At 53.8% G+C, this 25,405-nt stretch overlaps 7 protein-coding genes across 7 annotated transcripts; 3 read left to right on the forward strand and 4 right to left on the reverse strand.

Moving 5' to 3' along the window:
* Positions 1 to 317: 317 nt before the first annotated feature.
* K437DRAFT_265905 (uncharacterized protein) lies at positions 318 to 2,483 on the reverse strand (the record flags this gene model as incomplete). Its single annotated transcript, XM_013390632.1, has 3 exons — positions 318 to 2,002; positions 2,064 to 2,142; positions 2,214 to 2,483. The coding sequence occupies 3 exons, from the start codon at positions 2,481 to 2,483 to the stop codon at positions 318 to 320; spliced, it is 2,034 nt and encodes a 677-aa protein (XP_013246086.1).
* A 6,443-nt stretch (positions 2,484 to 8,926) lies between these two features.
* K437DRAFT_253265 (putative phosphomannomutase) lies at positions 8,927 to 11,296 on the forward strand. The gene is made up of 5 exons (XM_013390633.1): positions 8,927 to 9,246; positions 9,318 to 9,438; positions 9,503 to 10,033; positions 10,103 to 10,464; positions 10,541 to 11,296. The coding sequence occupies exons 1-5, from the start codon at positions 9,043 to 9,045 to the stop codon at positions 11,102 to 11,104; spliced, it is 1,782 nt and encodes a 593-aa protein (XP_013246087.1). The 5' UTR covers positions 8,927 to 9,042; the 3' UTR covers positions 11,105 to 11,296.
* Positions 11,206 to 12,902, reverse strand: K437DRAFT_265907 (uncharacterized protein; the record flags this gene model as incomplete). The annotated part of the gene is made up of 5 exons (XM_013390634.1): positions 11,206 to 11,231; positions 11,354 to 11,659; positions 11,872 to 12,089; positions 12,240 to 12,570; positions 12,659 to 12,902. 5 exons carry the CDS (start codon positions 12,900 to 12,902, stop codon positions 11,206 to 11,208), a joined length of 1,125 nt encoding a protein of 374 aa, XP_013246088.1.
* Positions 12,903 to 13,061: 159 nt separating this feature from the next.
* K437DRAFT_265908 (uncharacterized protein) lies at positions 13,062 to 13,758 on the reverse strand (the record flags this gene model as incomplete). Its single annotated transcript, XM_013390635.1, has 2 exons — positions 13,062 to 13,468; positions 13,584 to 13,758. The coding sequence occupies 2 exons, from the start codon at positions 13,756 to 13,758 to the stop codon at positions 13,062 to 13,064; spliced, it is 582 nt and encodes a 193-aa protein (XP_013246089.1).
* A 637-nt stretch (positions 13,759 to 14,395) lies between these two features.
* K437DRAFT_96535 (WD40 repeat-like protein) lies at positions 14,396 to 17,119 on the reverse strand. Its single transcript, XM_013390636.1, has one exon. It carries the CDS (start codon positions 16,939 to 16,941, stop codon positions 14,566 to 14,568), a length of 2,376 nt encoding a protein of 791 aa, XP_013246090.1. The 5' UTR covers positions 16,942 to 17,119; the 3' UTR covers positions 14,396 to 14,565.
* A 2,538-nt stretch (positions 17,120 to 19,657) lies between these two features.
* On the forward strand, positions 19,658 to 21,647 carry K437DRAFT_253269 (small subunit of carbamoyl phosphate synthase). Its single transcript, XM_013390637.1, has 2 exons — positions 19,658 to 21,206; positions 21,313 to 21,647. Exons 1-2 carry the CDS (start codon positions 19,880 to 19,882, stop codon positions 21,531 to 21,533), a joined length of 1,548 nt encoding a protein of 515 aa, XP_013246091.1. The 5' UTR covers positions 19,658 to 19,879; the 3' UTR covers positions 21,534 to 21,647.
* Positions 21,648 to 22,067: 420 nt separating this feature from the next.
* On the forward strand, positions 22,068 to 25,339 carry K437DRAFT_253270 (glycosyltransferase family 8 protein). Its single transcript, XM_013390638.1, has 10 exons — positions 22,068 to 22,824; positions 22,886 to 23,005; positions 23,070 to 23,219; positions 23,291 to 23,550; positions 23,644 to 23,753; positions 23,880 to 24,100; positions 24,176 to 24,390; positions 24,460 to 24,798; positions 24,883 to 25,104; positions 25,203 to 25,339. The coding sequence occupies exons 1-10, from the start codon at positions 22,423 to 22,425 to the stop codon at positions 25,222 to 25,224; spliced, it is 2,061 nt and encodes a 686-aa protein (XP_013246092.1). The 5' UTR covers positions 22,068 to 22,422; the 3' UTR covers positions 25,225 to 25,339.
* Positions 25,340 to 25,405: the final 66 nt, after the last annotated feature.

The raw sequence follows: 25,405 nt of genomic DNA on the forward strand, positions 1-25,405 counted from the left end.
TTGCTTGATCAATTGGCTGAGCGCTGGACTAATGAATTGGTGGATATACAAGACAGTGTCCATTAGCTGGTCCTGGATCATGCGTTGGAAAAAAAGATGCGATTGAGAAGTGGAGATAGTCCAAACGCCAGAGAACAGTGTAGTATAGCGAGAAAAGGAGGCCACAACAGTTGCCAGCGGGTAGTGGGTTGCTTGGCGGCAGGTTGTTTTGGTGCCCAAACATATCCTGGTATGCTATCGGTGTCGCTATTGTGGTACCCGCGACGAAGATTACTGTAGTGAGTTTCGGATGAACTCTTTGGGAGCGAATTCACAGATTAGACAAAGCTATTCCGAAGGTTGAGCTCGAATGCTTCTTGCAGAGTCTCCATGTCGACTGTTCGGAAGTCGGAAGGCGCGTCGACGCTATAGAAGGAAAGGGGGCCTGAGGAGCTGCTCGACTCTGTCATTGGGTCCTCCATGAATGGAGGTGGAGGCAGGCCATCATGAGAGCCACCAGCACCAGCAGACAGACTTGCTCTCCACTTTCGCAATAGAGCCTCTTTCTCTTGTTCAAGGGTGAGAGGTGGCTGCATCGTCTCGTTGAGACCGGAAGCGGTTGGCAAGGTCCCAGTTGATGATCCGCATTGTCCGTGAGCATGTTGAATCGCCGATATGGCAGCCTCAGTCAAGAAACTGCTGACCCGTCTCTTCGTCAGAGTGGGAGCGCTCATCAGCTCATCCCCGTAATGGAAAGGCGCCGAGCCGAATGGCAGAGAGCCATCCCCTGAAGGCAAAGCACCCATTCGCGCGAAGCCCCCAGCTTCGGGGGGAAGGAAGCGCGCAGCGGCATTCATCGCCGTCGGCGGAACTGCAATATCGCCAAAGGAATTGCTTCGCGGGGAGATCAGAATGTCTGGCATCGTGGGCAAACCCAAGGGATATGCCTCCAGCTGTCCTCCAGCTGTCCGCGGCCGTGAATGTTCCAGAACTGATGGCTGCGGAGCAGGCATGCTCGTCATTGCGAATGGCATGCGCTGGAAGTTGAAGAAGGAGGCCGGAGAGGGCCCTGGTGGAAAGTTGGATGGGCTTTGCTCGTTGAGGGCTGCTCGGTTCGTCCACTCTGGTATGAGGGTGTTGGAGAAAGCAGAGTTGGTAAGACTGGCACCATCAGCTGTGCCGCCGTGCAGAAGCACCGGCTGCAAGGCAGCCTCCTTTGGCTTAAGTGTTCCCTGAAGGCTCGGGTTCTGCGATCCAAAATCGATATTGATCGGGACTGAGGATGAGCGTCGATAGCCCCTCAGAGGAATGCCGGCACTTGCAGGGGAAAGCTGATTCTCAGTCTCAGCACCAACACTTGGAGATGGCGATCCTTTGATATGATGTGTCTTCCGCAGCTCAGCATCAAGCTTCTCCTTTCTGATACGCCTAGGTTCGGATCGGCCCTCTTCGACCGCGCCTTCGCGAACACCTTCGCGTCCCAGAGCCTTCAAGATTTGATCGGCAACCGATTCGACCCGGCTTTCGGATGTTCGAGATCGGGGTCGCTGACGCTTTTCCGAAATTTTGCGCGAGGTCTCAGGCTGATACTTGTACGATGGGTGGAGGCGTAGATGCTCCGCCTTCTCTGCAGCGGCATTCTCTTGCCACTGTGCGCGCTCATCGCCGGACAAATTGTGCCAAAGATGGGAAATGACGTTACTGAGCGCCTTTTGGTCCTTCAGATCTTTTGGAAGAATGCCTTGCTGGATGACGTGCGAACGAAAGAGGATGAAGGCATTGCGAGGGCGCTTGACATGCCCAGCAGGACGCTTGCGGGCGTGAGATTTCTTCTGACTGCGCGGGACGCCCGATGCTCCCACTGGGCCGACAGACGAAGATGAGCTACCGAACTGACTTGACGAGAAATCGCTGTCACTTGCACAAGTGTGCGAGGCCGATGGCGACCAAGCCCCGCTTTCTGATTCGCCAGCATCCAACCCCGAAGCACTGAAGTGCTCAGCGTTTGAATTTAAATTTCCATCTACACGGAGGATGGGTGTGAGTTGCTACAAGCTGCGATTCATGAAGAGAATGAAGCTCACTCGTGGCTGCTGTATCGATTTGGAGCAGTGGTGTGGGTTCGCTGGGGCCTGGTAGACTCTTGGGCCCTGAAGTTATAGTCTGCTCAGACACACGACGCGGACGTGCTCAGCCAAGGGAATCATACACTGACAGTCTGCAAAGCTACCCACCAGAGCACTGCGTAATGAGCGTCTACGGTCGCAGAAGCCGATTGGCATTGTAGAGAAAGACTGGATGTGCGCCTGCGGCGTCGGTGGCTCACAAGTGATGTGCGGCACGGCGAGGTCTTGCATATTTGCATTGTTATCCTTGATGCTTTCGCCTCGGGCCTGTTGCCGCATCTGCCTGGATGATCGACGAATATTGGATCTGAGTACCATCGTGGCATCAAAGGCACCGGCTGGCTGGTATGGGTTGGTGGGTGTCATGAGAATGACCATTTTTTATAGAGACCAGCTCTTGGGGATCAGAGATCCAGCGAGCAGGTTGGGAAGGATGTTTCAAGGCGGGCTGTGATGGTGAAGACATAAGACATCGTATCATGTTGGTCCACTCTTATGTGTGTGAGTCGTCCTCTTCATGGTAAGAGCGCAACAATGACCGACGAGCAGTGTGCCCAATGGCGATTGAGGCCAAGGGTGATGGAGATGTTTCGGAGGACGGCTGCCGAGTCGACGGCACGTGGCACTTGGCACTCGCGTGGCGAAAAGCAAAAGAAAGGGCAAGCCTTCCGAGATGGATGATAAAGGGCTGAGCCTGGAAACACTGGGTAAATCACCTGTCATTGCGGCTTCGTTGCACTTCAGATGTTTGCATTGATGCAGCGATCTGTAGGTGAAAGTAGATGCGTGATAAGCAACTCAAAATAACAAGCTAGCGCCGCGCACGCCGCACACTGGCGTGGACTTGGTATGTACGTTGGTTCGGCCGACGTGCAAATGTGAATGCCTCGAGTCCTCGACGCTCGTCGATGAACCCAGGGCAGTGGTCCATGACAAAGTATCTCGCACCAGCGGGCACAAGCTGTGAAACAAAGGGGGCGATACTGCAACCTACTCAGTGGACGCATTGCGGACGCCCCCATGCTCGAACGGTACTGCTATTTGTTATTGTTCGCATAGCCACGCGTGACGCCACAAAGGGTGATCCGAGGGCTTGGTTGCGTTCTCCTCATGTCACATTTGTGCTCTCTGCTCTGCTTCCAGGCCGTTCCCAGCTGCACATGGCGCTGGCTTGCACTGCACATGTTGACTGCGATCATTTGCTCCTCCATGCACGTCGAGTTTCAGTTGTCAAAGACTCTGAGTGTTCCACGCATTGATACCGTATCCCTGGGTAAGTACGTACCCGGCAGTTCGAAACACGTCAAGTATGCACAATCCGCACGAACAGAGTTACTAATCCGAATTCGAAAGATCGCCGATCGCGTCACCACAGATTTTCGATGTTGGTTAGCATCGTCGCAGACCACCGACCTCCTGCCCCCAACAGTTTGAAAGCTACATATGTACACTAAAGCAACTGTCACACTTTCAAGTCATTCACTGAAAGGTACACAAAGACCCTCGATAGATTCTTTCATAGCGGCTTCCATGTTGCGATTCCATTTCGAGTGCGCTATTTACCGGTTGTAACCGATGTGACCTGTGAGTCTCGAATTGAGCTTCGACAGTAACCTGTTGAAACCTTCATCGCAGCAAACATAAGGGCGTTCATCGCTCACATCTCGCTGCACATATTTCGCATTCCGGATCCCACATCTGTATGGAGCATCTGCCACCGTAAGATAGTCATATATTGTAGCATTGACAATCAATGTTGCCGTGCACAAGTGACAACTGGAGCGAAAGCATCGGGCATGTGCCGCTTGCCTACGATTTCAAGGTATCTTGCAATGCGTACAAAAGGTATAGCATAGGAAGAAGAGACGGGAACCAAGATTCTAGGACTCTCCTGCCGACGATACCCTTGCGCCCTTGTCGTGGTGACGTCGCTCCCGGAACCTGAAAGTTCGAAGTTTGAACAAATCTCGATGATGCTTATGTATCCCTTTGCCTACATATCTGCCAATGTACATCTGTAGCGAAGTAGGTGTGTAGGTGCATACACTCATTCTCTTAAGGAAATAAAAATGGGTAGCACAATTTGACATCGTGCAGAGAGTTCGGCGTCGATGTGTTGAAGAGGCGGCGGGGTGTGAGAAGTTGTTGCGAGGGCCGGCGCTCACAATAGACCGATCCCCTGAGGTGCCGAAGTACTCTAAGAAGGCAGGGATAATGGATAGATTTTTACAAGTCTGTGGAGCATAAATATCCATGTAGGAGAGAGGAAACGCCGGTGGATGTGCCAAGGGTGAGGCCTATGTCGCGGGTAGGTTAATGCATTGCCACATGTTCGTTCCGGCCTTTGTAACAAATGTTAAAGGGATCGAGCAATATAAAAAAGGTTCAAATTTTGATTGCGCCTCATGTAATTTGGGCTCAAATCACTATGAGCCAGCAAGCGCAGGCACTGAAGTGCGATGGGCATCTGGAGTAACGTTGTACGTATCCATGCGCTTAGGTAATACAAAATACATACTCATATTTACATCTGAGAACCAGGGTTTCGGCACACACAATCACCGAGTTATGTGCAGACTCCCAGGACTCGGGTGACGAGTCGCATCCACCCATGCATAAATTACGGCTGCTGGACTCTAGAGATTGGAGAGTGGCGACGAGAGGAAGGCGAAGACTGCTCAGGTGCATGGGGACATATGTATTGTATCGAATGCATGTATCCAGGTCGTATGTATGTACGTCTCTTGTACTCCCTCAGTAGTGATCTGTTGGGCGTACGGCAAAGCGGACATGTGCACGCTCTCTGTGCCAGATAGGCCTTCGCGCTCAGCGAAGTGTGAACGACATTAACAAATGTACATCATCTACTCTGTAGTTCAAGCGACACCAAAAAATTACTCAAAAAGTAGACTGGATCAGCAAGCCCCCTGGCCAAACGGCCAATGGGTACGTAGATGTACATTGAGAGTGTTTGTCCATCAGCACTGAAACAGTACTCCTGAGCCAAGCCGTTCCATTGTACGATTTGCATTTGCAGCGACGACGTCATGAAGAGGTTGAAAGTGACACAGAGACAACTCGTTGCCTACTTGTTCTTTGTCGACCACCTGTGATGTAAACCAACAATAGATGCTATCTCATTGGACCCAGAAGGCGGTGCGGAAGAATAGCTCTTGGCTCGTGTAGGAGTCGTGTAGGGTAGTGTTGAGTGAATTTAGATAAGCCATAGGTGAATGCAAGCATGCTTGGGGAAACCCGACAAGGATGACAATGCAAGGTGCATTTCTGAATCCTTCCTTCAATCAGATGACCGGGCAGTTTCGGCACTGAGGAGACTTCCCAGGGTTTTGGAGCATTTGTAACGGTCGACATCCTATGCGTATCAGTATGAGCGCATGGCTGCATGAGCGCAATTCTCGTTGGCACCAGCACCTTGTAAAAAGCAAGGTGTTGTGAGACTATGAGGGGTTATGAGTCCGAGCAACTATAGCCTCTACCTGTGTGTATGCGCGCTTGCTCCGCCTGGGACGCGAGACAGGGAAAATACTATTTGGCTCGCGCTTCATCGAACCATTGTCGAAGAAGGCCGAACGGCGAACCATTCTCTGCTCAGTCTGAAACAATCTTCGTTTTTGTCATGTTGAGCTTCTTCATGCCTATATGCTCATGCTTGATCGTCATTGGTCAGCGCCCACCCTTGTCTTGACACCTTGCAAGGCATGGGACTGATCGCTGACCTGCGAAGTGATTGTTGCGGAGCCGAGCTGACTTGATTGTGGTTGTGCAGAAAGGGAAGCTTTACACACATGCGAGTACACATTGCGCATAGCTTCGAGCTGTCTAGTATGTATAATCATCATCCGGTCTATCTAGAGAGCCAAAGTAATCCCTTCGGGTCGACTCTAGCAAAACATAGCAGGTCTTGGCCAATGTCGACAAATACACCCAATTTACTAAGCTTATATGCCCGTCTCAGGTTACGCGGAAGCTCCCCCATGCCACATTCGCAGTGCACCTCCACAAACCCAAACCTCCTTTCAAAAACACTGTATATGAAAGATGATTCTAGTCACATACATAATCACATATATGTGACGATATATAAATGCACATTGCCAACCAGAGTCAAGAAAGAACTTCAAGTACATACATCGGTTCACGGTGTTCTCGGAGGACTGCAAATCATCGTGGTTAATGTGTATGGTAAGTCAAAAGTGGGTAGAGATATGGGATATAGCGCATGAGACATGAGACATGAGGAATGGTTGGTCGCATATTGACTAATCAGCGATCCGTTATCATAGACGACTCCAGCATGAGAGATGCCTGAATACGTGAACCGCCTTATCTTTGACAAAGAAGGTATTGAGCGAGATTCCGGGACCAGACGGTCATAGCAGAAGGTATTCAGCGCGCACGATCCTTCACCCTTCCGAACTCCTATTGCACGCGGTCAAAGAATAGCTGCCTTGGGGTTCAAGCGGTTTTTACTGTCTCTACATAGCTAGCACCCCGCAAATGTCCATACCTCGTTTCACGATTCTGGTTTGTTCATATGTGTCTGCTAAATGCATTCTGCTTTGTGACAAGTACATAAATAGTCTGTGTGGAACGTCGTGTGCTAAGCGTGGCTCTCACGCCGGCCTCGTGGCGTTCACGTTCGCGTGACCGGCCCAGCTCTGAGCTACTCTGCCGAACGCTGCTGGTATGTTTGGTATGCTGTACATACGGTTGGTACTGTTGCAGTCCCAGAAGGGATATGGGACTCTGTTCGAGACCGGTGCTTTCTTCTTCTTCCAGTGTCGGTTCTGATACGCTGACGAGCAGACAAGCTGCAGGACTGGCAAAATTCACCCTGGTCGCCTGATCGATGGTCTTTCTTACTCGCTCTTGTCTAGTGTTAAATGGCGATATACGTGACCATCAGAATATAGGTCGCTGGCCCCGACCCGCACATATGCTCCAGTAGTTCAAATACAGATCGCCATTGTTGCATTTGTGCTTATGCTTCGTCGAACATTGCCTAAATGGGCTCGGATGGTTGTCCTCAAGTAAGTGTTCACACTGTTGGTGCTCTGCTTGGCGAAAGATGCGGAGTTGATTGTGTATTCGTAATGAGGCAATTACGAGGCACATGAGGGTGCATTCTTCAGCAGTAGAAACCCACGATCTTTTGACACTGGTAAGCAGATAGTTAAAGACAACGGAGGCACTCCATTTCGAGCATGTAGCTCCGCGCCTTCCTTGTGCACCTCTGGGCGAGACCCTACATGACTGCACCGCATCAAGCTTGTTCTTGACCTCGTGTACGCCATTTTGCACACTCGCTGAGAGCTTGACCTGGTGGGTCACATGCACTACGGCAGCCTGAAAGAGTCCAGAAGTTGTGTCACAACCTTGCAAGCTGCGGTGCTGACGGTCACTGACGCTCGGACGTGATGCATGGGTCCAGAACCTAACGAAGCGCAAGCACAAATGACGCAAGCTTGCTGGGACCTGGAAGGTTAAAATTTACATTTTTGGTCTTAGAGATCCGGCAATGGATCCTGCTTCCGTATTAGCTGCCCGCGGTCGGATGAGAGAAGGCGACAGCGATGTTCGAGGCGTGCGAAGTCTACCTGCTTGGTTGAGCTTTGAGGAAGAAGGTAAGATGAAAAAACATGGAGCTCTACGGGGTTTCGTCTTTCCTATGCCGTTCAACAGTTCAGGGCGGAGGGGGATCTTGCGGACGCCTCGAAGATCGCCCCTGCTTGCTTTCCCTTGGACGAAGGCGGCAAGGACTGGCTGGATCGATAAGGTTCCAGAGCGCACCAAACCAAGTCGTGCTTCGACTACAACCTTTTCATCGACCGACTTGAGGTCAATCGCGGTGATTTTCTTGGCCGAAGTCAAAATCTCTACGTGTTTCTCACACTGGCGCTACTTTGGCCGATCTTGCTGAGGGACAGAGTCGTGCTCCTCGCTTGAACTGGGATATGAGGCTGGAGTAAAAGGTACCGGAAGAGTACGCGAAGCAACCTCAGTGGCTCAATACCATTCCCCATTCTGGAAGTCGCACGCTTAGCCACTCGCATGCATTCATGAACGCCTGCTTGACCGTCATCGCCATCAGCCCACGGACGAGACAAGTCTCAAGGCATACACACCTTCAACTTCAGACTTATTCCCAGATGAGTCGGTACAATACCAGTCGCTTCACATTTTCCCTCTCCAATCAGACCGATTCTTCCACGGTCTTTTGCTCCACCCGCAATTGCTCCGCAGTACGCATTTGTCAACAATCGCCTCAAGGAGTGCACTCTGCACGTCACCGAGCGTGCGCTAGCAATTTATCACATTGCCACCGTCGCTGAAAGAAAGGGCCGGTGAGGGCTGATAGCGTTGTCGTTAGAGCAGGCGGTCATGCGTGTATGCGAGTGGCCATGCGTGCGAATTCCGAAACAGGGAAGTGTCAGGCCACTGAAGTTGCTTGGCGTATTCATTCTGAGCTTCCTCCTTTAGCGACAGTGAGCGATTAGCGCCACATCGATCTAGTCCAGGAGACAAGATTGTATAAAACGAATGCATAGATTATCCTGTGTTCAATGCGGCAATGACCACAAGGAGGGTGCAATTGCTGAGCTCTGAGCTGGAGGGTATATATCTGAAAGAGGGAAATCACGAACTCCGGAAGCTCGGCTCGAGGTCCCGTTACCGGTGGGCGAGTGTCTTCCTATGTAGGCATTCCGCGCGTCCGCGACAGCACGCCCCCCACGTGTGACGATGACGATGACTTGCCTTTCGGCCATACAACAGCAGACTTGCCATGGTGCCATTTATGGCTCTTTGAGGCCAAGTCACCCCTCGAGTAGCGCTACCGAAGCCTATCTCTGATAGTTCTGACCCCAACTTAAGAGGTTGCGATTGCAAACTCCCCAGCTGAGCTCTCGTCGAAAACATGCCTTCCTCAGGCGCCGAGTCATATCAGGCGCAAGCTAAAGCTTGGCTGCAAGCAGATTTCGACTCGTCAACTCGAAGGCAGCTACAAAAGATCATCGATGATAATGATCAAGACGCTCTTAAACAGGCTTTCGATGGAAGGATGGAGTTCGGTACGGCAGGTCTGAGGGGCCTCATGGGTGTGGGACCAGTAAACATGAATGTAAGCTAGCACTGCAGCAGCATGATAACCGTAGGGAATCCCCTTACCCATTTCAAGTGTTTCTTCTCCAGCGACTAGTGATTAGGCAGACTACAGCTGGGCTTGCAGATCATCTGCTCGCGGTCAACAAAGTTGCAGCCCAAAACCATGGTGTTGTCATCGCGTACGACGGCCGGCACGGTTCGAACATATGTGCGCCATCAAACCTCCGTCTTTGTGGTACTTGCCATCACTGAAAATTGATACGTCTTTGCAGTCGCAGAAGATGCCGCCGGGGTTCTGGCGGCGAGAGGAGTCAAGGTGCTACTGTTCGACAAGATGCATCCCACTCCACTCGGTGCATTCGCAGTCAAGCATCTCAACGCTGTGGCAGGAGTCGTGGTCACTGCTTCCCACAATCCGCCGCAATATAATGGCTACAAGGTCTACTGGCAAGGTGGGAACCAGATCAATGATCCGATTGACGAACAAATCGCTGCAGCTATCAGCCATGTCGCCGCAAAAGACAGCACTCCAAAGGCTCTATCGCTGTCCGACGCACAATCAGTCGGCCTCCTGCAGTACCTCGGCGATGAAGTCTTCGCTTCCTACCAAAAGGAGCTTTTGAAAACAGTGTCCGTGTCAGGCGCCAAGGGAAAAGATGGTTTGGTTGTAGCATACACTCCCTTGCACGGCGTAGGGGCGCCGTTTGCCGAAGCCCTCCTCAAGCAGACAGGAATTTCGAACGTTCACACTGTAAAGGTGCAACGCGAAGCGGATGGTGACTTTCCTACAGTGAACTTTCCCAGTGAGTACAAGGCCTGCTCGCCTGCTCACCTCCTCACATGGAGTTTTCTCACACGATAGTATTGCTCAGATCCGGAAGAGAAAGGCGCCATGGATCTGGTGATCGCGCTGGCGGACGAGAAGGACGCCCAAATCGCCGTCGCAAACGACCCCGATGCCGATCGGCTCGCAGCATGCGCACGGACGAAGGATGGCAAGATGCGTCAGCTGACCGGAGATCAGCTTGGTTCTCTGCTCGGGGAGCGCATGCTGTCGCGTGCGCCCAAGGGCAGCTGGGCGCTGAGCACTGTCGTCAGTTCGAGGTTGCTTTCCAGGCTTGCTCTCGACATGGGCGCGCAGCACCAAGAGACGCTCACTGGATTCAAGTGGCTCGGAGCCGTCGCAAAGAACATCCAGGAACGGGGCGATCACTTTGCTTTCGCATACGAGGAGGTGGGCCGCTTCGCTATCGTCAGGTGAAAATCTCGGGACGGAATGTTCTGACGGCTCGAACCTTTCCTGCATGCAGGCACTCGGCTACATGGTCAGTCCCATGGTGTGGGACAAAGATGGCTTGACAGCGATTGTCGCGCTGTGTGAGCTAGCCGCCGAGTTGAACGCAAGCGGCGAGTCGCTCTGGGACCAGCTGGAGCGCATCCAGCGTCGCGTCGGCGCATCCGTCACCATGCCTCGCACCATCCGACTATCTCATGGCTCCCAAGGCAGCGACCTGATGAAGAAGCTCCGTGCAGACTTGCCGAAGAGTATCGCGCATCATCAGGTAATTATGATTAGTGATCTGCTCGACAACCCAAAGAAGCCGGCGGATCCGAAACAAGTTCCCAAGAATGACGTGCTGAGCTTCTACTTTGCGGACGAAACGCACTCGGCAAGCTCCAGCGAGGCGGATATTTTGTTGGGCGCGCCTCGAATCATCGTCCGGCCATCAGGGACAGAGCCGAAAGTGAAGATCTACTGCGAGAAGCTGGGCAAAATTGGAGTGGAAGAACAGTACGAGAGTGCGATGCGCCGAATTGAGTCAGACTTGAACGACCTGGTGGATGCGTTCTACACTTTCGCCATCAAATTATAGACCTGCCAAAGAATATTGGAACCTATGCTGATGGTGCTCAATGCATTCCATCGCAGCGCTTCAGCGCTATGCGACACATGTCATCTATGCGAATTGAGTTGCTATACGGGGGTAAAAAACGAAGCTGCTGAAGGTGATATCAAAAGGCGGTGTAGTACATACATGTATGCACAGAAGAGAGCCAGGGACAAAATCTGTCGCTACTCGACCGCCGCGCGCTTTCACATGTAGAACTGACTCTCAGCGAACCTCTCAGAGAATTCAGTCTCGGGCTGAGCGCATCCATGGCGTCGAGCTTGGAAGCAGGCTGCTGCACGCCGCTCCCGCCCGCGGCGCTGCTGCTAGCTGCAGAGCAGACGAGCAAGCGCGCCTTTTCGCAGAGTACCTCCGAATAGTAGCTCAGTGGACTCTTCGAGACGGAGCGCGTGGCAAGGCAGTACGCCAAGGCGAGCGAGTTCATCAAGCGCTGGAGCTCATCGGACGTGAAGCCGATTGCATCGTGCAGGCCGACGTCATTCGACGGGCGCACGCCATGTCGACGAGGCTGACTTGCGTCTGCAGGTTGAAGTCGAACGCGAATGCGTGAACAACATCGTAGTCGACGACGGTGCCCGCTGGCAGGTTGCCGCTGCGGTCGTTATCGGCCGGGTTCTGCGGGTGGAAGCGCGTCTTATGCCACTTGGTGTAGACGGCGTATGTAAATTTAGGGATTTAGCCTGGCTGCAACTGGTGCCTCGCCTTCTTGGCGGCGCCAAGTTCTGTCGTACGCGCAGTGCTGCACTGCCCTTCGGATATGCCCTTCTGGAAGATGAGAATGCTGCTGGGAAGCTTTTTGCTATGGGACTTGTGCCATCCGGCCAGATGGTCCGTCATGATGCCTTGAGCTTTCAAGATGATCTCCTGCGATGCACGGCTATCCGCGTTGAGCTGCGCGCGAATCTGATTACTGTTGCGCCTGTTCGACGAGTCAATGAAAGCGACGGGGCTGACGATCGAGGATTAGCCTGCGCCGAGGCCGTGGTGCGTAACATGCATGCCGAGCATGAGCGTGTCGTTCCCTTTCAGCGGTAGGAGGACCCAGCCGTTGGTCTGTATGAGGTTCGACCAGACGCTGGCGCCCTAGCTGTTGACAGACTCGCTCTTCTCGCGCGCAAGCTCGGCGCGGATCAAGGCTGTGCACGCCTGGCGGCCAGTCAGCCTTTGTGCGGACAGCCTGATCATGTCCACGATCTGCATCGGCGAAAACGACGGAGGGAGCGTCATGGCGGAAGAGATGATGCAAAGCGCCATCGGGATGTAGTTGCCGCCGCCACCAATGTCGATGCAAGGAAGACGCGGATATCTGATCTTCACGTTGCACGTGTTGCGGTAGTATTGCACGATGCTCGCTGTCTTGCCACCCTTCTGGAAGGTCATGTTGGCTGCGGCATCATCGGAGATGCCCTTGAACTGTGCTGGGCGCGAATCTAGGCGGTGCATCGTGTGGATCTTGGGCGATCCTGAAGCGCTTGCGCAGCTCAACGACGCCTTTTCTCATAAGTTCAATGATGCCACCTGCGTCGCCATAGCCGGCTCCTCCTCCCTTGCTGAGAGTCTGCGCCGCGACATCGCGCATGTTGCCAGATTTGAGAACGGCACTAAATGCAACGTCGATGTTGACGGCCATGCCCCCGACGGTAAGGCGGGCCCTCTGGAACCGGCCCTTGCAGATCCCTGCGCCTTGTGTGAGCGGCTCGACAAGTGCACGGTTGGTGGCGTCGAAGAAGCGCTTGCCTCCAGCACCGTGAACCTTGTGCATTTAGACGGATCGTGGCAGAAGAGGATGTCGAGCGCCTGCATGCCCGTATGTACATTTCTGGGAAGCACAGCACCGGCTGCGCTTACCGTGCGCTGGTCTCCAGAGCAGAAAGGCGAAAACACGAAGAGGTGGACCTGGGCGACTTTGCGCAGGCGCAACTCAAACGTTGTCCTTGTCGCTGCTGTGGACAAGCTCAACAGCCATGGCGAAGTCTTCCAAGGGTAGGGTCTTTGTAGAGTACGCTGCTTTGCGGCCATCGTACGCGATGCTTTGGATAGGTGCCTGCGGCAGGCTGTGCTGACCTGTTCGAACGGTGTTCTGCAATCCCACATTGAGGATACGCTGACAAAGCAGTGCATGCACGAGCTTGATCGCCTCGCTGCTGGACTTGGGTCCGCCGCGCCTGGGGGTTCCCCCAGGGGGCGGAGGACGTGCTGGGAAGATGGTCACGGTGTATTGGCGCACAGTCCCCTGGCCCTTGCCGTCAAGCTTGATCGGGTACATGTTGGCGTGGAGCATGATCGGACGACCCTGCTGGCCGCCCATGTGGTGACGCTGGGCGACATCTGCAGATATTCAGGGGCGCGGATGTGAAAGCGTCAGCAGTCGTGTGATAGAGGAAAGAAAAGCTAGCTAGCAGCCACTGTTCGCTGTGCATTCTCCACTGCCCCAGCAGCGTACGCACATTGACCGCCTGCTCATGTTGCTGTGCTTGAGCCTGTGGGGCCGCCATGATGAGAGTCTGGGGCGATCGGCGTGAGCACGTTCCGTGATGCTGTTCGGCAATACCTGCCATGTTCCAATCCTTGAGTAAGTCGGACGCATCGCGGCGGGAACGATGGATGACGGCGGCCATGATGCGAGCACAAGGTGGTGAAGAGCAGTAGGGACAGCAACGAAGCCGCTCCCCGCTGGTGAGCTGAGTGGATTGTGTTGCGGCCAGCTGAGGCATAGCTGACGGACTGGGACAAGTGTTCTCTTGACGTTTCAATCGCTTGGCGGCGGATGCGATGCCGAGTATGAGTGATGGATTGTTCAGCACGGTCACATTCTAGGGTTACACGGACTCAGCATACATGCCTGGCCCGAGCGCAGTGGTGCGCGGAATGCCATGGCCCCCCTTTGCCGGACCACTGTACGTAGTTGTCCCCGTTTGCGCATCGGGGCACTGGTTCTTGGTTCCTTACTGGTCATCAAATCACCTCAAAGCATGATGTCTGGCGCAGCGATGCGTGCTCCTTGGGACATAGACTTTTTCAACCGTGCCATTCCTTCGCTTAATCGTGGCGAATGGTTATTCGTGCGCTCTGCTCAAACGCGGTGAACATTTAATTCTTCTGCAGATCTCAGGGATCATGGATTGCATGGGGAGACCACTACATGTGCTGCTACGTTCGGTTCACATGACTGGGCACTCCTCATCGCCACCGCCTTCTTGACCCACTTCATTGTCTCCCTCCCCACCCGCAGCTGCGCCAGGTACACCTCCTTCGCCCTCTGGGCGGCGTTGCTGCCGAAGGTGGGCACGCAAGAGGTTGAGAAAAGCAGGGCCTGCTACCCATGCATCTTCGTCTCTGCGAGAGGTTTCCGTGGGAAGAGCCAGCAATTGCATCAGCTCGAATGACGTAACCATCTGATAAATGCAAGCAAGCAAGCGCCTTACTCACTCTTCGTGCTTTTCATTGGCACGAATGATGGAATCCTCCTTGTCGAGCAAATCGAACCGCTGTTTCTGCTGCATACCAACCGGACTGAACACCTTGACCGTATTGTCGATGCCCGACACGGCGATAGCAGGCAAGAATGGATGTGGCTGCATGACGTTGACGACGCTCTCGTCGCCCTTCCAGATCCCGCGCAGATTCCCTGTATCCGTGTCCCACACGAAAAAATTGCCGTCATCCGAGCCGCTCATGACCCATCCGTCCGATGGGCCGGCAAAGTTGACGTCCTTGACCGTCTGCACGTTGCGATGCCCTGCATACGACTGCATTGGCCGGATGATGGGCGCGGACGGGCAATGCGAGGAGGGTTGCTGGCGTGTATGTCTCATCAGCTCGGATGCTAGCTCGTCCAGCTCATCGCTCGACGCGTCGTCCTCGTCGTCATCCTCGTCGTCATCCTCGTCGTCATCCTCGTCGTCATCCTCGTCGTCATCCTCGTCGTCATCCTCGTCGTCATCCTCGTCGTCATCCTCATTGTCTTCGTCATCATCAGACTCAACTTCGAAATCATCGTGATCATTTTCGTCGTATTCTTCGCCGTGCACATTGTCATACCTATCATCAGGTATCGTGCCACTACCGCCAGCGTGCGATATGTGGTCATCAGATGCCTGGGTGGATGTTGGACCTTGACGAGGGCGGAGGGACTGAATCGGGTACTGTCTCCCGGCGCCACTTTTAATGGGACAGTGTTCCACTGGAGAAGACGTAGATTGTTCGGACGTAGAGCCGGAGCCTTCTCTGCCGCGACCATTGTTGCTCGTCGGAGTCTTGAAACTTCCCTCTACCTCTCCGCTGCGGATATTGTACCTGAAGATGACACCCTTGCCTGCATATTCAGAGTAGCTCAGCAGCAGATCGCTGCTCCGGTTCTCTCCCAGCTTGGCTGCTGTGATGTGCGCTGGCCTCCTGCTAGCTGCAGAAATCGGTCGACCGCGATTGCGCATGCGCCGCGGTAGTTCGCTGCCACCGTTGCCAGTTTCAGCTACAAGCTCACCGTAGCCCTCATCGTTCTCTTCCCTATGAGATCGACTGTTTCCTCCGACATCACTCGGGACGCCGAACCTCCTGACAACTTGTGTCAGCGCTCCATCCGGCGCGTATGCACCTGGAACTCCTCCCCAGTCTCTCGCCATGAGGTTGCGGACCATGCGTCGATCATGCAGATACGCATGCTCGCCAGTTCCCGCTACGACAAACAGGTGCGGCTCAAGTTTGCTGACACTGAGGCTGTAAAGCTCCATGTGCGAGTACTCGCACAGCGGGCGCGGGCATCCCCCGCCGCCGTCACCAGCGGAATGATCAGAGTATCGATAGTAGTACGAGGAACCGCGGGGTGCGCAAGTGTGAGGGACGCGGAGGTCCATCTGCCGCACTGTGCCGTCCTCGCCTGCGGTGAGAAAGGTGTCGGGGCTTTGCTCTGTAGCGATCCTCTTCGCTCTCGCACGGTGGCACCTGAACACCCTCGTAACGCACCCCAAACCATCTTGGCCACCCTCGCCACCGCCTTCATTCCAGAGTGTGTACTCCCGATGCCCAACTCTGCGCGTGGAACAGTCGACTCCACGTGACAGGTCGAAGACGCGAACCTGGGCGTCACCGGCGGCAGAAAAGAGGCGCGAATTGGAGGAGCCCATGCCAGGGGCGAATTTGACGCTAAAGATGTTCGCTCGGTGCCCGGTCTCGATAACGTGCTGCATGCCGATATCAAGTGTGGTCTGATGTGGAGGAAGCTGCGCCGAAATTAAATCTGACGCGCCTTCGCCGCTGAACCCGCGACGCGATCGACCCACGAGAAGAGGCGATCGAAGCCTTCGGAAGCCTGGCCGGCTCGGCACCTCATCATCATTGTCCGAAACCTCGCCTTCGTCGTGGAAAATATCCGCACTTGGGAACTGATCCTTCCCTCCAACCCGCCAAAGGATGAGTCGTTTGTCGTCACTCCCACTCGCAAGCATGATCCCATCCGGGCTCCAGGAGAGGGCATTGACACAGCCATGGTGGCCAATCAGCTTGCTGTTGCGAACAGAGGTGCTCTGATTGGCAACAGCAGCAGGTCCGGTAGAACAGTATCCGCCAAGCACTTCCGTCCGATCGAGTCGCCTGAGCATTGAGTCTGACAGCTGTGCAGCAAGACGATATATGCGCGTCGAGGCGATGAATGGAGACGATGCGCGTCGATCAAGGAGAGCGACGGACGTAAGATTTTCCCGGTCGAGCAAGCCATTAAATGCAGGCGAAGGGATGCTGTCGCCCTGGCCGATTTCATCAGCATGGCTGCCACGCCAGCCTGGTGGTGTGCCACTGCTTCTCATCTTGACCTGGCTCGATAATGGTTGGCAGAGGGGCTCGTACAACAATCAATGATACTCTTTGCAGCCTGCAGCGCTTCGCGCTTCTGATAGTCAATTCGAAACGCAAATGATGCGCAGGGCGAGAGGCCGACTCCAACTCCAGCGTTTGCTACGAATAGGTGAACCCAGAAATGGGGGCATTGTCGACTTGCCCTTGAGGTGGTGAAATCAGAGAGCTAGTCAATCCATGTGAATGTGTGGGACAGACATGAGGAAGGTCGATTTGGTTACAATGTCTGCTCAGCTAGTGTCGAAGAGTAAATGGCTGCGATTGACTTTGGCGTGCTGAGCAGTGAGCGTGCTGGCGTGCGCCCCTGTTCACTCTTCACTGTCGAGTAAAACTCTTACCGCGTGCAAAAGCGTCTGCTCTCGCCGCCATGGCAGGATTGAGGGCAACCTGCAAGCTAGAGCGCTTGAGCTCTGAGCGTAGCTTCCAGTGTTTCGTCGCTTTCTTGCAGTATACCCCTCGGTCCAGGCAACGTTGATGAGGCGAAGAAGAGAATCCATGACTCAAGAGCACAAGGTCATGAGATGGTCAATGCACAGTGCGCTTTGTAGATCCATGAGAATGATGCATGCTACGTAATGAAATCACACCGCGATTCTACTACGGTCTGAGTCACCAGCGTTCTTTTAGCCTGGGCGCAGCTGATTTCAGACTACGGCAACGTTTGCGTGTAGCGGCTCACAACGGGTCTGGAACTGCTTGACGCCAGGCTAGGTCCCCGCCTCCATATCACTCAGTCTGTACAGAGACCACTTCTGCACAAGTCTGACAGGTGCTTCAGCTGAGCTCACCTTGCACACAACTTTAGGGCGCCCTAGCTCAGATCCTTCATAGTATATAAAGCATCTGAACTGCAGATACAATCAGAATTGACACAAAATGCATTCGACCGTGGTATAAACCTTGTCGACGAAAAATAATAGAGTCACCGCACTATACTACATATCTGCTACTACAGTATCGAAGCACCGCTCAAGCGAATGGATTCGAAGGATCGCCGAACATCCCACTTGTCTCTTTAGTATAGCTGCAGCATACATCTTCATTGGTATGAAACAAAGATGGACAAAGCCCGAGTGTCGCTTTCGTCGGCCTGTTTGGAGTGAGCTCATGTCTTGTTGCCATACTCCGTCTTACGACATAGGAACGAGGCCTCAACATTCGACCAGAAGTATGGTGGCGCCTTGTATAGCTTGGTATCTGGGTTGTATGCCAGCGCTGACCTGTGATGGATCGGTTGCAAGATTTGCCTTGTCAGATCTACCCAGGAAGTAAGTGGTCCGAGTCAGTACGCGCCCAGATTGCAAGCGGCATCGCTCTTTCTATCATCGCAGGGGTATCTTTGCTCTTCTTGCCATGGTCTACCAGCGCGCAAAAGGGAACTTGGCGCGCCAGTCGAGAGGCGCTGCAGGAAGCAAAGGCCGGGGGGGGGGGATGCTTGGGGGTTTGACGATGTCTTTGAAGGGGCAATTGAAGCGTGGGAAATTGGGGCAGCAGCGAGCCAAAGATGCTGGCGTGACTGCTCTTGCGGCATCGAAAATGCTCGCAGAGTGCAGGGTGCCCCGAAAGTCCGCAGCAGAAAAGGTGGGCCAGGATGAACTGCAAAATGTCTCAATGACCAATGCAGACCTGATATCGAAGTGTATTAGCCGCAATCACCTTTCAATTCGTGCGCCTCGGATCCGCGGCCAGGAGAAACGTTCGTATCGCTTAGGGAAGTTTTGTCTGAGATCGCAATTCATTGCCGAGCTTGCAAGAGTCCTTGATGCCTAGACATTCTACATGCTCCTTGAATGTAGTACCTTGGGCCCATCTGGGCAAACGGTGCATTGGAAGCGCATTACATCTGTCAAGACGTGTATACCAATTCAATCTGGAACACCCAATGCCAAGATGATTACTAAAGGAAAGACATGGGCATGGCACGACTCATGAAGAGGTCTCTATGGAAATTCAGCGTTTGGGCGAACCTTCCCGTGCATTCTCACCATCTCCAAGCCCCCCGGCTATTTCATTTGCTGGGGTCCACGATGGCATTCTTCCTAGCTTTCTTTACCCTACAACGCGGCGGAAATTGAGCTCGCACTTTTAGAGCTCGCCAGCAGCGAGCTCCTTGACACTCCTTTCCGAGATAATGGTCGCTGGCACTACGAATCGCGTAGGTATAGATAGGCAAGTTCAACTGCATGCCACGAGGGATAAGAATTAAGAGGATCTTGTGTGCGACGATGTGATGATGTGTGGATCAATCTGTGTGGATCAAGGTGTGGATCCGTGGAGAGACAAGTTCTTTTCGCTGGAAAACCAATTCTTCTGATTGTGTGTTTCTCATAAAAGAAACAAGGCCGTAGAGGACAGCCTGTACACCAGTGTGCAGGCCTGCACAGATTTTCTCAGTGCGTCCAGCCCATAGTTGTCCAGCAGTTTCTCCTGCGTAACAGGGGAGAAGGTCCCGGATGCCCCGGATGCTGTGGAGGAGAAGAAAGGAGGGCCGAGACCCAAGGGCGGAACGCAGAACGACGAAAAGTTTTGTCGGCAGAGCGTCCCAGCGAAAGAGTGTAGAAAAAAATCCCAAGCTCACACAGGTCTCAACCCGAAGGAAAGAAACGCCAGCAGGCACACCTTCCCTATTCAGCTCACTCGATGCACTTCTTTTTACCTTTTGCTCGCCTCACACGCATGGCATTCAGTTGAAGACGCTCCCCCATCACCAATTGGTACGAGCATCAAGCACTCGAACAATCACTCAAGCTGCCAGCGATCACACTGCGCAACTGAAACCAGGGGAGGCAAGTCTTTGCTACTCGGCAACATATATATCCGCGCCTATGCGCTTCTCAGCAAACACGCGGGACGACTACATTTCTGACCAGGTATTCAAGTCTTCACACGATGCTTAAGCTCGCTTCCGCTGCAGCCCCTTCTTTCTCCGTCAGCAGCATGCTGCAACAGCGTGCCTCATCCAGCATCAGCGCGCTTGCTACCGCACGTGCTTCCTATGCAGCGACTCGAGCCTTCAGCACATCCTTGCGCGCACAGTTGGCTACCCCCGTGGATGCCGACAAACCCAAGAAATCCGTCGGCGGATTTGCTATCAGCTCAGCACCGCGCATCACCTACACTTACGCGCCACCTTCTCAGCCTGCTACCTTGCACTTGAAGACTGGCCAGTCCTTCCCTGGCAAGTCGTTCGGTCACCCTGAGACGCGCTTCGGAGAGACGGTCTTCACCACCTCTATCACTTCGTACACCGAGTCTCTCACCGACCCCTCATATCAAGGCCAGCTTTTGACTTTCACGCAGCCGCTCATGGGTAACTATGGCGTACCGGACAATTTTGGTACAAACGTGAGCCCGCATGGTCACCCGCTCGACGTGAACGTCGGCAGCCTTATGGAGAGCACCGGAGTTCAGGCAGCCGGTGTCATCGTCAGCAACCTCACCGAAAACTTCTCGCACTTTGAAGCGAAGGAGTCGCTCGCTACGTGGTGCGCTCGCCACGGCGTACCCGGCATCAGTGGCATCGACACTCGTGCACTCACCACGCTGCTTCGCGACCAAGGCTCCACTCTTGGCGCAATCAAGATTGGCGCAGGCCACGAGCAGCCACCCGCAAATTCAGACTTCTACGACCCGATGGGAGAGAACCTGATCGAAAAAGTCTCGACCAAGCAGCCGTACACTATTCACCCCGTCGGGGGTGCATCCGCAGCCAAGGTGCATGTTGCGCTCCTGGACTTTGGTTGCAAGGCCAACATCCTTCGCTCTCTCCTTCGCCGCGGAGCAACTGTTACGGTGCTTCCTTGGAACTACGACTTCAACCCCGTGCGGGACAACTTCGATGGCCTCTTCCTCAGCAACGGCCCTGGCAGCCCGTACTCAATCCCAAGCGCCGTCGGAGTCGTCAAGAAAGCAATCGATGAGTGGAACAGGCCAATCTTTGGCATCTGCATGGGTCATCAGATCATTGGCCTCGCTGCCGGCATCAAGGCATACCGTATGAAGTTTGGCAACAGGGGCCACAATCAACCCGTGGTTGCCATCTCCACGCACGGCAGCTCGGTCAAGGCTGGCCGTGTCTACATCACCAGCCAGAACCATGGGTACGCGCTAAAATTCGAAGAGTCCGCGCGCACCATCGAAGATGGCAAGTGGCCTGATGGATGGGAGCCATGGTTCGTCAATGCGAATGACGGCTCGATCGAGGGTATCAGACTTTGTGAGTGCTCGCACGAATTCCCGGCGTGGCGTTTGGCTTTTTGCTGATGCTATGTCCACGACCTTCGCCTTTTCTCTCCCTTTTCTTCCTTTTTTCCCCAATACAGCGCCAAAGATTGACCGCAAACCGGTTTGGGCCGTCCAGTTCCACCCCGAGCACGCCGGTGGGCCAGAAGACTGCAGCGAGATGTTCACGGACTACGTGACGGAGTGCATCAAGGCAAAGGAGGAGCGTGGCCAGCGTGACATCGGCGCTGGCATCGCAAGCTCTTTCCAAGGGCCTGTTGGCACTGGTTTGAAGCCCAGTTTGATCGAGGTGAAGGCATGACTCTTGTTTGGAGGTACGTCGTGCGGGAGAAAGTGGGCGCGAGCAATTGATTGAAGATAATACAAACGCATTGCATCAAGTGTATATACAAAGAATTGATCACTACGACTGCCATACAGTCTTGGAACCATCGAACTTGAGGTGATGCAACACTTTGCGCTCTCAGATCTCTCAGGCAACTATTCCTTGTTCCACAGGTGCTCCAGGCGGCACCCAGCATCGCTGATGGCCGAGGCAGATTGGAACGTACGTGAATTTGGAACGGAGCACGCCTCAGAAGGAAATATCGAAAACGATGCACACCCCGACTGCGAGCACGTACAGTATGATCCCTTCTGATCCCAGATCGATGGTCTCTCCAAACTGCCGAATGCTTTTAGAACGCGATTCATGGGCGAGGCCGTGCGAGTGAGAGATAGAGTTTGATGTCTTCAGACAATCACAAATGTGTGTATATATGTATGTTCGAGCGGGCCATTCAACTTTCATGACATGTTGGCAGCATGCGCTGCCCCACATTGCACACAGCCGCAGTGCCACTCTGCCTTCGACACGTCAATCGACGGAGCTGTTGGCCACCAGTGCACCGTGCCCTCGTTACTTGATTCCGTCGTATCTGGTGCTCGGTACTGATGTTCGCCTGCACATGTCATTCTTCTTCTACCCGACATTGCTGCGCACGAGAAGTTCCATCGTCGAGAGAAAGAAGAGTCCTTGGCTCTGATCGATCGTCCTGCTGCTCATCCCTGTATTGCAGCATCCCAAACCGCGCTCGATCCCACCGCAGAGTAGAATTGCACGAGACTTGTTCAAATCGGTCAAGTCCGCCGCTCTGCCTGCTTCATCCGTAAATCAATAGGAAGAAGACACATGACCAGAACTAGCAACGATGCCGAGCATTCCTGTCGCTAATCCAGGCACAACCAGCACAGAGTTTGTGCCAAGCGAGGCAAAACCAGCCATCAAGTTCTTTGTGAAGCGATGGACCCCCTCCACGAGCCCGCCAACCGCTGCTGTCCTCTTCATTCATGGATTTTTGGAGAACATTGAGCGATACGACCATGTGTTTCCCGTGTTCGCTTCCAAGGGCATCGCAGTCACAGCCTTTGATCAGCGAGGGTTTGGGAAAACAGCAAAGGATGGCACAGACAGCTGGAAAAAGAACCATGGCAACACGACGAGATCCTTGCAGTATCAGGATATTGCGCAGTTTCTCAAGGACGAAAGGAAGAGGCTCGACCAGGAGTATGGTCCCAGGTCCGTCCCCCTCTTTCTCGTTGGCCACAGCATGGTGAGAGAAGCAACGGCGTTCATTGTCTCATGATGACTGACCATTATCATCCGATTCACAGGGTGGAGGCCTCGCATTGGCCACTTTCACCAGGCCCAAATCAGAGGCCTTCTTCCCCAGCGCCGTCCTTCAAGATGTAAAAGGAGTCGTTGCGCTCGCCCCATGGCTCCTGCTCGTCGACGTAAGTGTCGGCCGGTGGTCTTTTGCAAGTTCTTTTACAAGCGGCTGACGCACTCCCAACGCAGAATCCGCCATCGATTGTACCAACAGCAGCTGGCTACCTCATCTCTATCTACCCTGGCGCCAAAAAGCAAGCCCCTTTGAATCCTGAATATGTGTCGAAAGACCCGGAAGTGGTCGCGGAATACCGAAAGAACCCGTTCACGAACCCCAATGTGCGTATTCCTGTGCAGCCGAGCACGTACAGTTACCTCAAGCTCTCAAAGTTTGATTTCTTCATGGCCAGGTCTACCTCAAAGCCATCCATGGTCCGCTTGCTAGTGGTCTGAACATCTTGAACAAGGAGTACGTCAATTTTCCCAATGACAAGCCGTTGCTCATCGTGCACGGCACGGCGGACAAGGTGTGCGACATCAAGGGTAGCAGAGACTTTATTCAGAGGGTCCAGGCGGACGACAAACAGCTGATCGAGATGGAAGGATTGTACCATGAACTGCACAACGAGCAAGGTGACGAGAAGGTGAAAGCCATCAACCATGTCATTGAGTGAGTTCTCTGCGTCGCGGTCGGCAAGTGCTCGCCGTCTGCACCAAACTGTGTGACCAGGACTAACTGCGCATGCATTTTGGACAATTTCAGCTGGATTCTTGCCCATGCAAAGAGCCCCGGAGGCCCGGAGTCGTCGGCTTCGGCTCCGAGCGCCTCTGCGGCCCCTGTCACAGCTACCTCCGTGCCTACCAGCGCAGACAGTGAGTAGAGTTGCCCACTGTAATGCAGGTTGCACCAGCTTCGAGGCATAGCACCGTGGCCCTTATGAAATGACCCTTATACCACTTCTCTTGACGTCCGATCCTTTTCGCTGCGTTCTTCTTCAGCTTCGGCAAAGAAGGCCTGGGCGACGCTGCTGACTGGCGAAAAGTACCTGCCGGGCTTGTTCGTTTTCTCGCGCAGCCTGCTGCATGGACGGAACGCAAGTAGATACCCGCTTATCGTAATGGTGACCGACGATGTCTCGGCGGAGGCACAGCAAGTCATCAAGGAGATGGGCTGCATTGTACGGAGAGTTGATGCGCTCATGCCGACGCAAAAATCTGAGGTGCATCGCCGCTCACTGCGTTGCGAGCGGTCGTATACAAACCGCATCTGACCCATCTCCTGCTTTCTTGTGCAGATGCTTGCAGAGGAACGGTTCTCGCTCGTCTGGACAAAGCTTCGTGCCTTTGAGTTGGAAGAGTATGAGCGCGTGATCTTGATCGACTCGGACATGTTGGTCAGGAGGAATATGGATGAGCTCATGACTTGCAAGCTCGATAGCGACAGCGGCATCGCTGCGAGTTTCGCTTGCACGTGCAACCCTCGCAAGGTCGCGTCATACCCCGCATCCTGGTTAGTTTCAATCTCTGACACTGTTGCTGGATGTTGCTAAGGCTCAGATATTCACGCGCTACACGATAGGATATCCGCGAACTGTGCTTTCACACCACAGTCGCACCCCGACGCCCTAACTCATCCCACAACCGTGACACCAGAATCACGCGACAACTATCATTTGTTGAACAGCGGCCTCGTCGTGCTTACCCCGTCCAAGGCGGTGATGGAGGATATGAGCAGGCAAATCGCTACAGATCCAGAGATCCCGGCCTTCCGCTTCCCAGATCAGGACTTCCTCGCCAAATATTACAAAGGACGCTTCACTCCACTCCCTTGGGTCTACAATGCGCTGAAGCCGTTGCGTAAGTGCCACACCAACATTTGGCGCGACGAGGAGGTCCGCAACGTGCACTACATTCTTGAGTAAGTCATCGCGAATGTGCACAAGTGCGTGGTTAAGTTTTTTTAACATATCTGCCGCCTCTTCATGCTCTCACTCTCCACAAGCAAACCATGGGCCGTGGGCTACCCTGGCAACGAGGAAGATGACCCAGATGCGGTGACGCACAGCTGGTGGTGGAAAGCATACGAGGATGCCAAGGCGCATCGTGAAGGTTTGCTGGCCGAAAGCGACCAATGGGAAGAGTACATTGGGCGCTTCGTGCGCGAGGAGCCAAGGGATGTCGTGAATGCGGCCCAACCACAGCCGGCGCTTGGGACACCTGCACAGTAAGTACTTGACTTCTCGACCCCTAGCCCATCACATTGCCTGGAGGCACCGTTAACCACGTTCTCGTTGCTTCTATCGGTTGTGTGTGCATAACCAGGGCAATCGAGGCCCATCTGTGACAGGATGACACCCAAGGCATCTTGCATGTTATCGAACTGGCTTTTTGTACTAAAGGAACGTATGCAGGCCTCTTCAGCGTAAAGTGTACGAAGGCGTGCATCTGGGAATCACAAACATTTTAAATTAGTAGTGGAGTTGATGCGGGCGCTTATGTACGCCGCGTTATGTGCACATACCACT

This window comes from Tilletiaria anomala (genome assembly GCF_000711695.1).
Source record: "Tilletiaria anomala UBC 951 chromosome Unknown K437scaffold_3, whole genome shotgun sequence".
Classification (NCBI taxonomy): domain Eukaryota; kingdom Fungi; phylum Basidiomycota; class Exobasidiomycetes; order Georgefischeriales; family Tilletiariaceae; genus Tilletiaria; species Tilletiaria anomala.

Excerpts from the sequence above, each read along its gene's own strand:
- K437DRAFT_253265 (XM_013390633.1), top strand. The coding sequence starts at position 9,043 with ATGCCTTCCTCAGGCGCCGAGTCATATCAGGCGCAAGCTAAAGCTTGG. Across the intron at positions 9,439-9,502 it reads CCGGCACGGTTCGAACATAT|TCGCAGAAGATGCCGCCGGG; the intron begins GTGCGCCATCAA and ends ACGTCTTTGCAG. Across the intron at positions 10,465-10,540 it reads TTGCTTTCGCATACGAGGAG|GCACTCGGCTACATGGTCAG; the intron begins GTGGGCCGCTTC and ends TCCTGCATGCAG.
- K437DRAFT_96535 (XM_013390636.1), bottom strand. The coding sequence starts at position 16,941 with ATGAGAAGCAGTGGCACACCACCAGGCTGGCGTGGCAGCCATGCTGAT.
- K437DRAFT_253269 (XM_013390637.1), top strand. The coding sequence starts at position 19,880 with ATGCTTAAGCTCGCTTCCGCTGCAGCCCCTTCTTTCTCCGTCAGCAGC. Across the intron at positions 21,207-21,312 it reads GATCGAGGGTATCAGACTTT|CGCCAAAGATTGACCGCAAA; the intron begins GTGAGTGCTCGC and ends TCCCCAATACAG.
- K437DRAFT_253270 (XM_013390638.1), top strand. The coding sequence starts at position 22,423 with ATGCCGAGCATTCCTGTCGCTAATCCAGGCACAACCAGCACAGAGTTT. Across the intron at positions 24,101-24,175 it reads TGCCGACGCAAAAATCTGAG|ATGCTTGCAGAGGAACGGTT; the intron begins GTGCATCGCCGC and ends TTTCTTGTGCAG. Across the intron at positions 24,391-24,459 it reads GCGTCATACCCCGCATCCTG|GATATCCGCGAACTGTGCTT; the intron begins GTTAGTTTCAAT and ends GCTACACGATAG.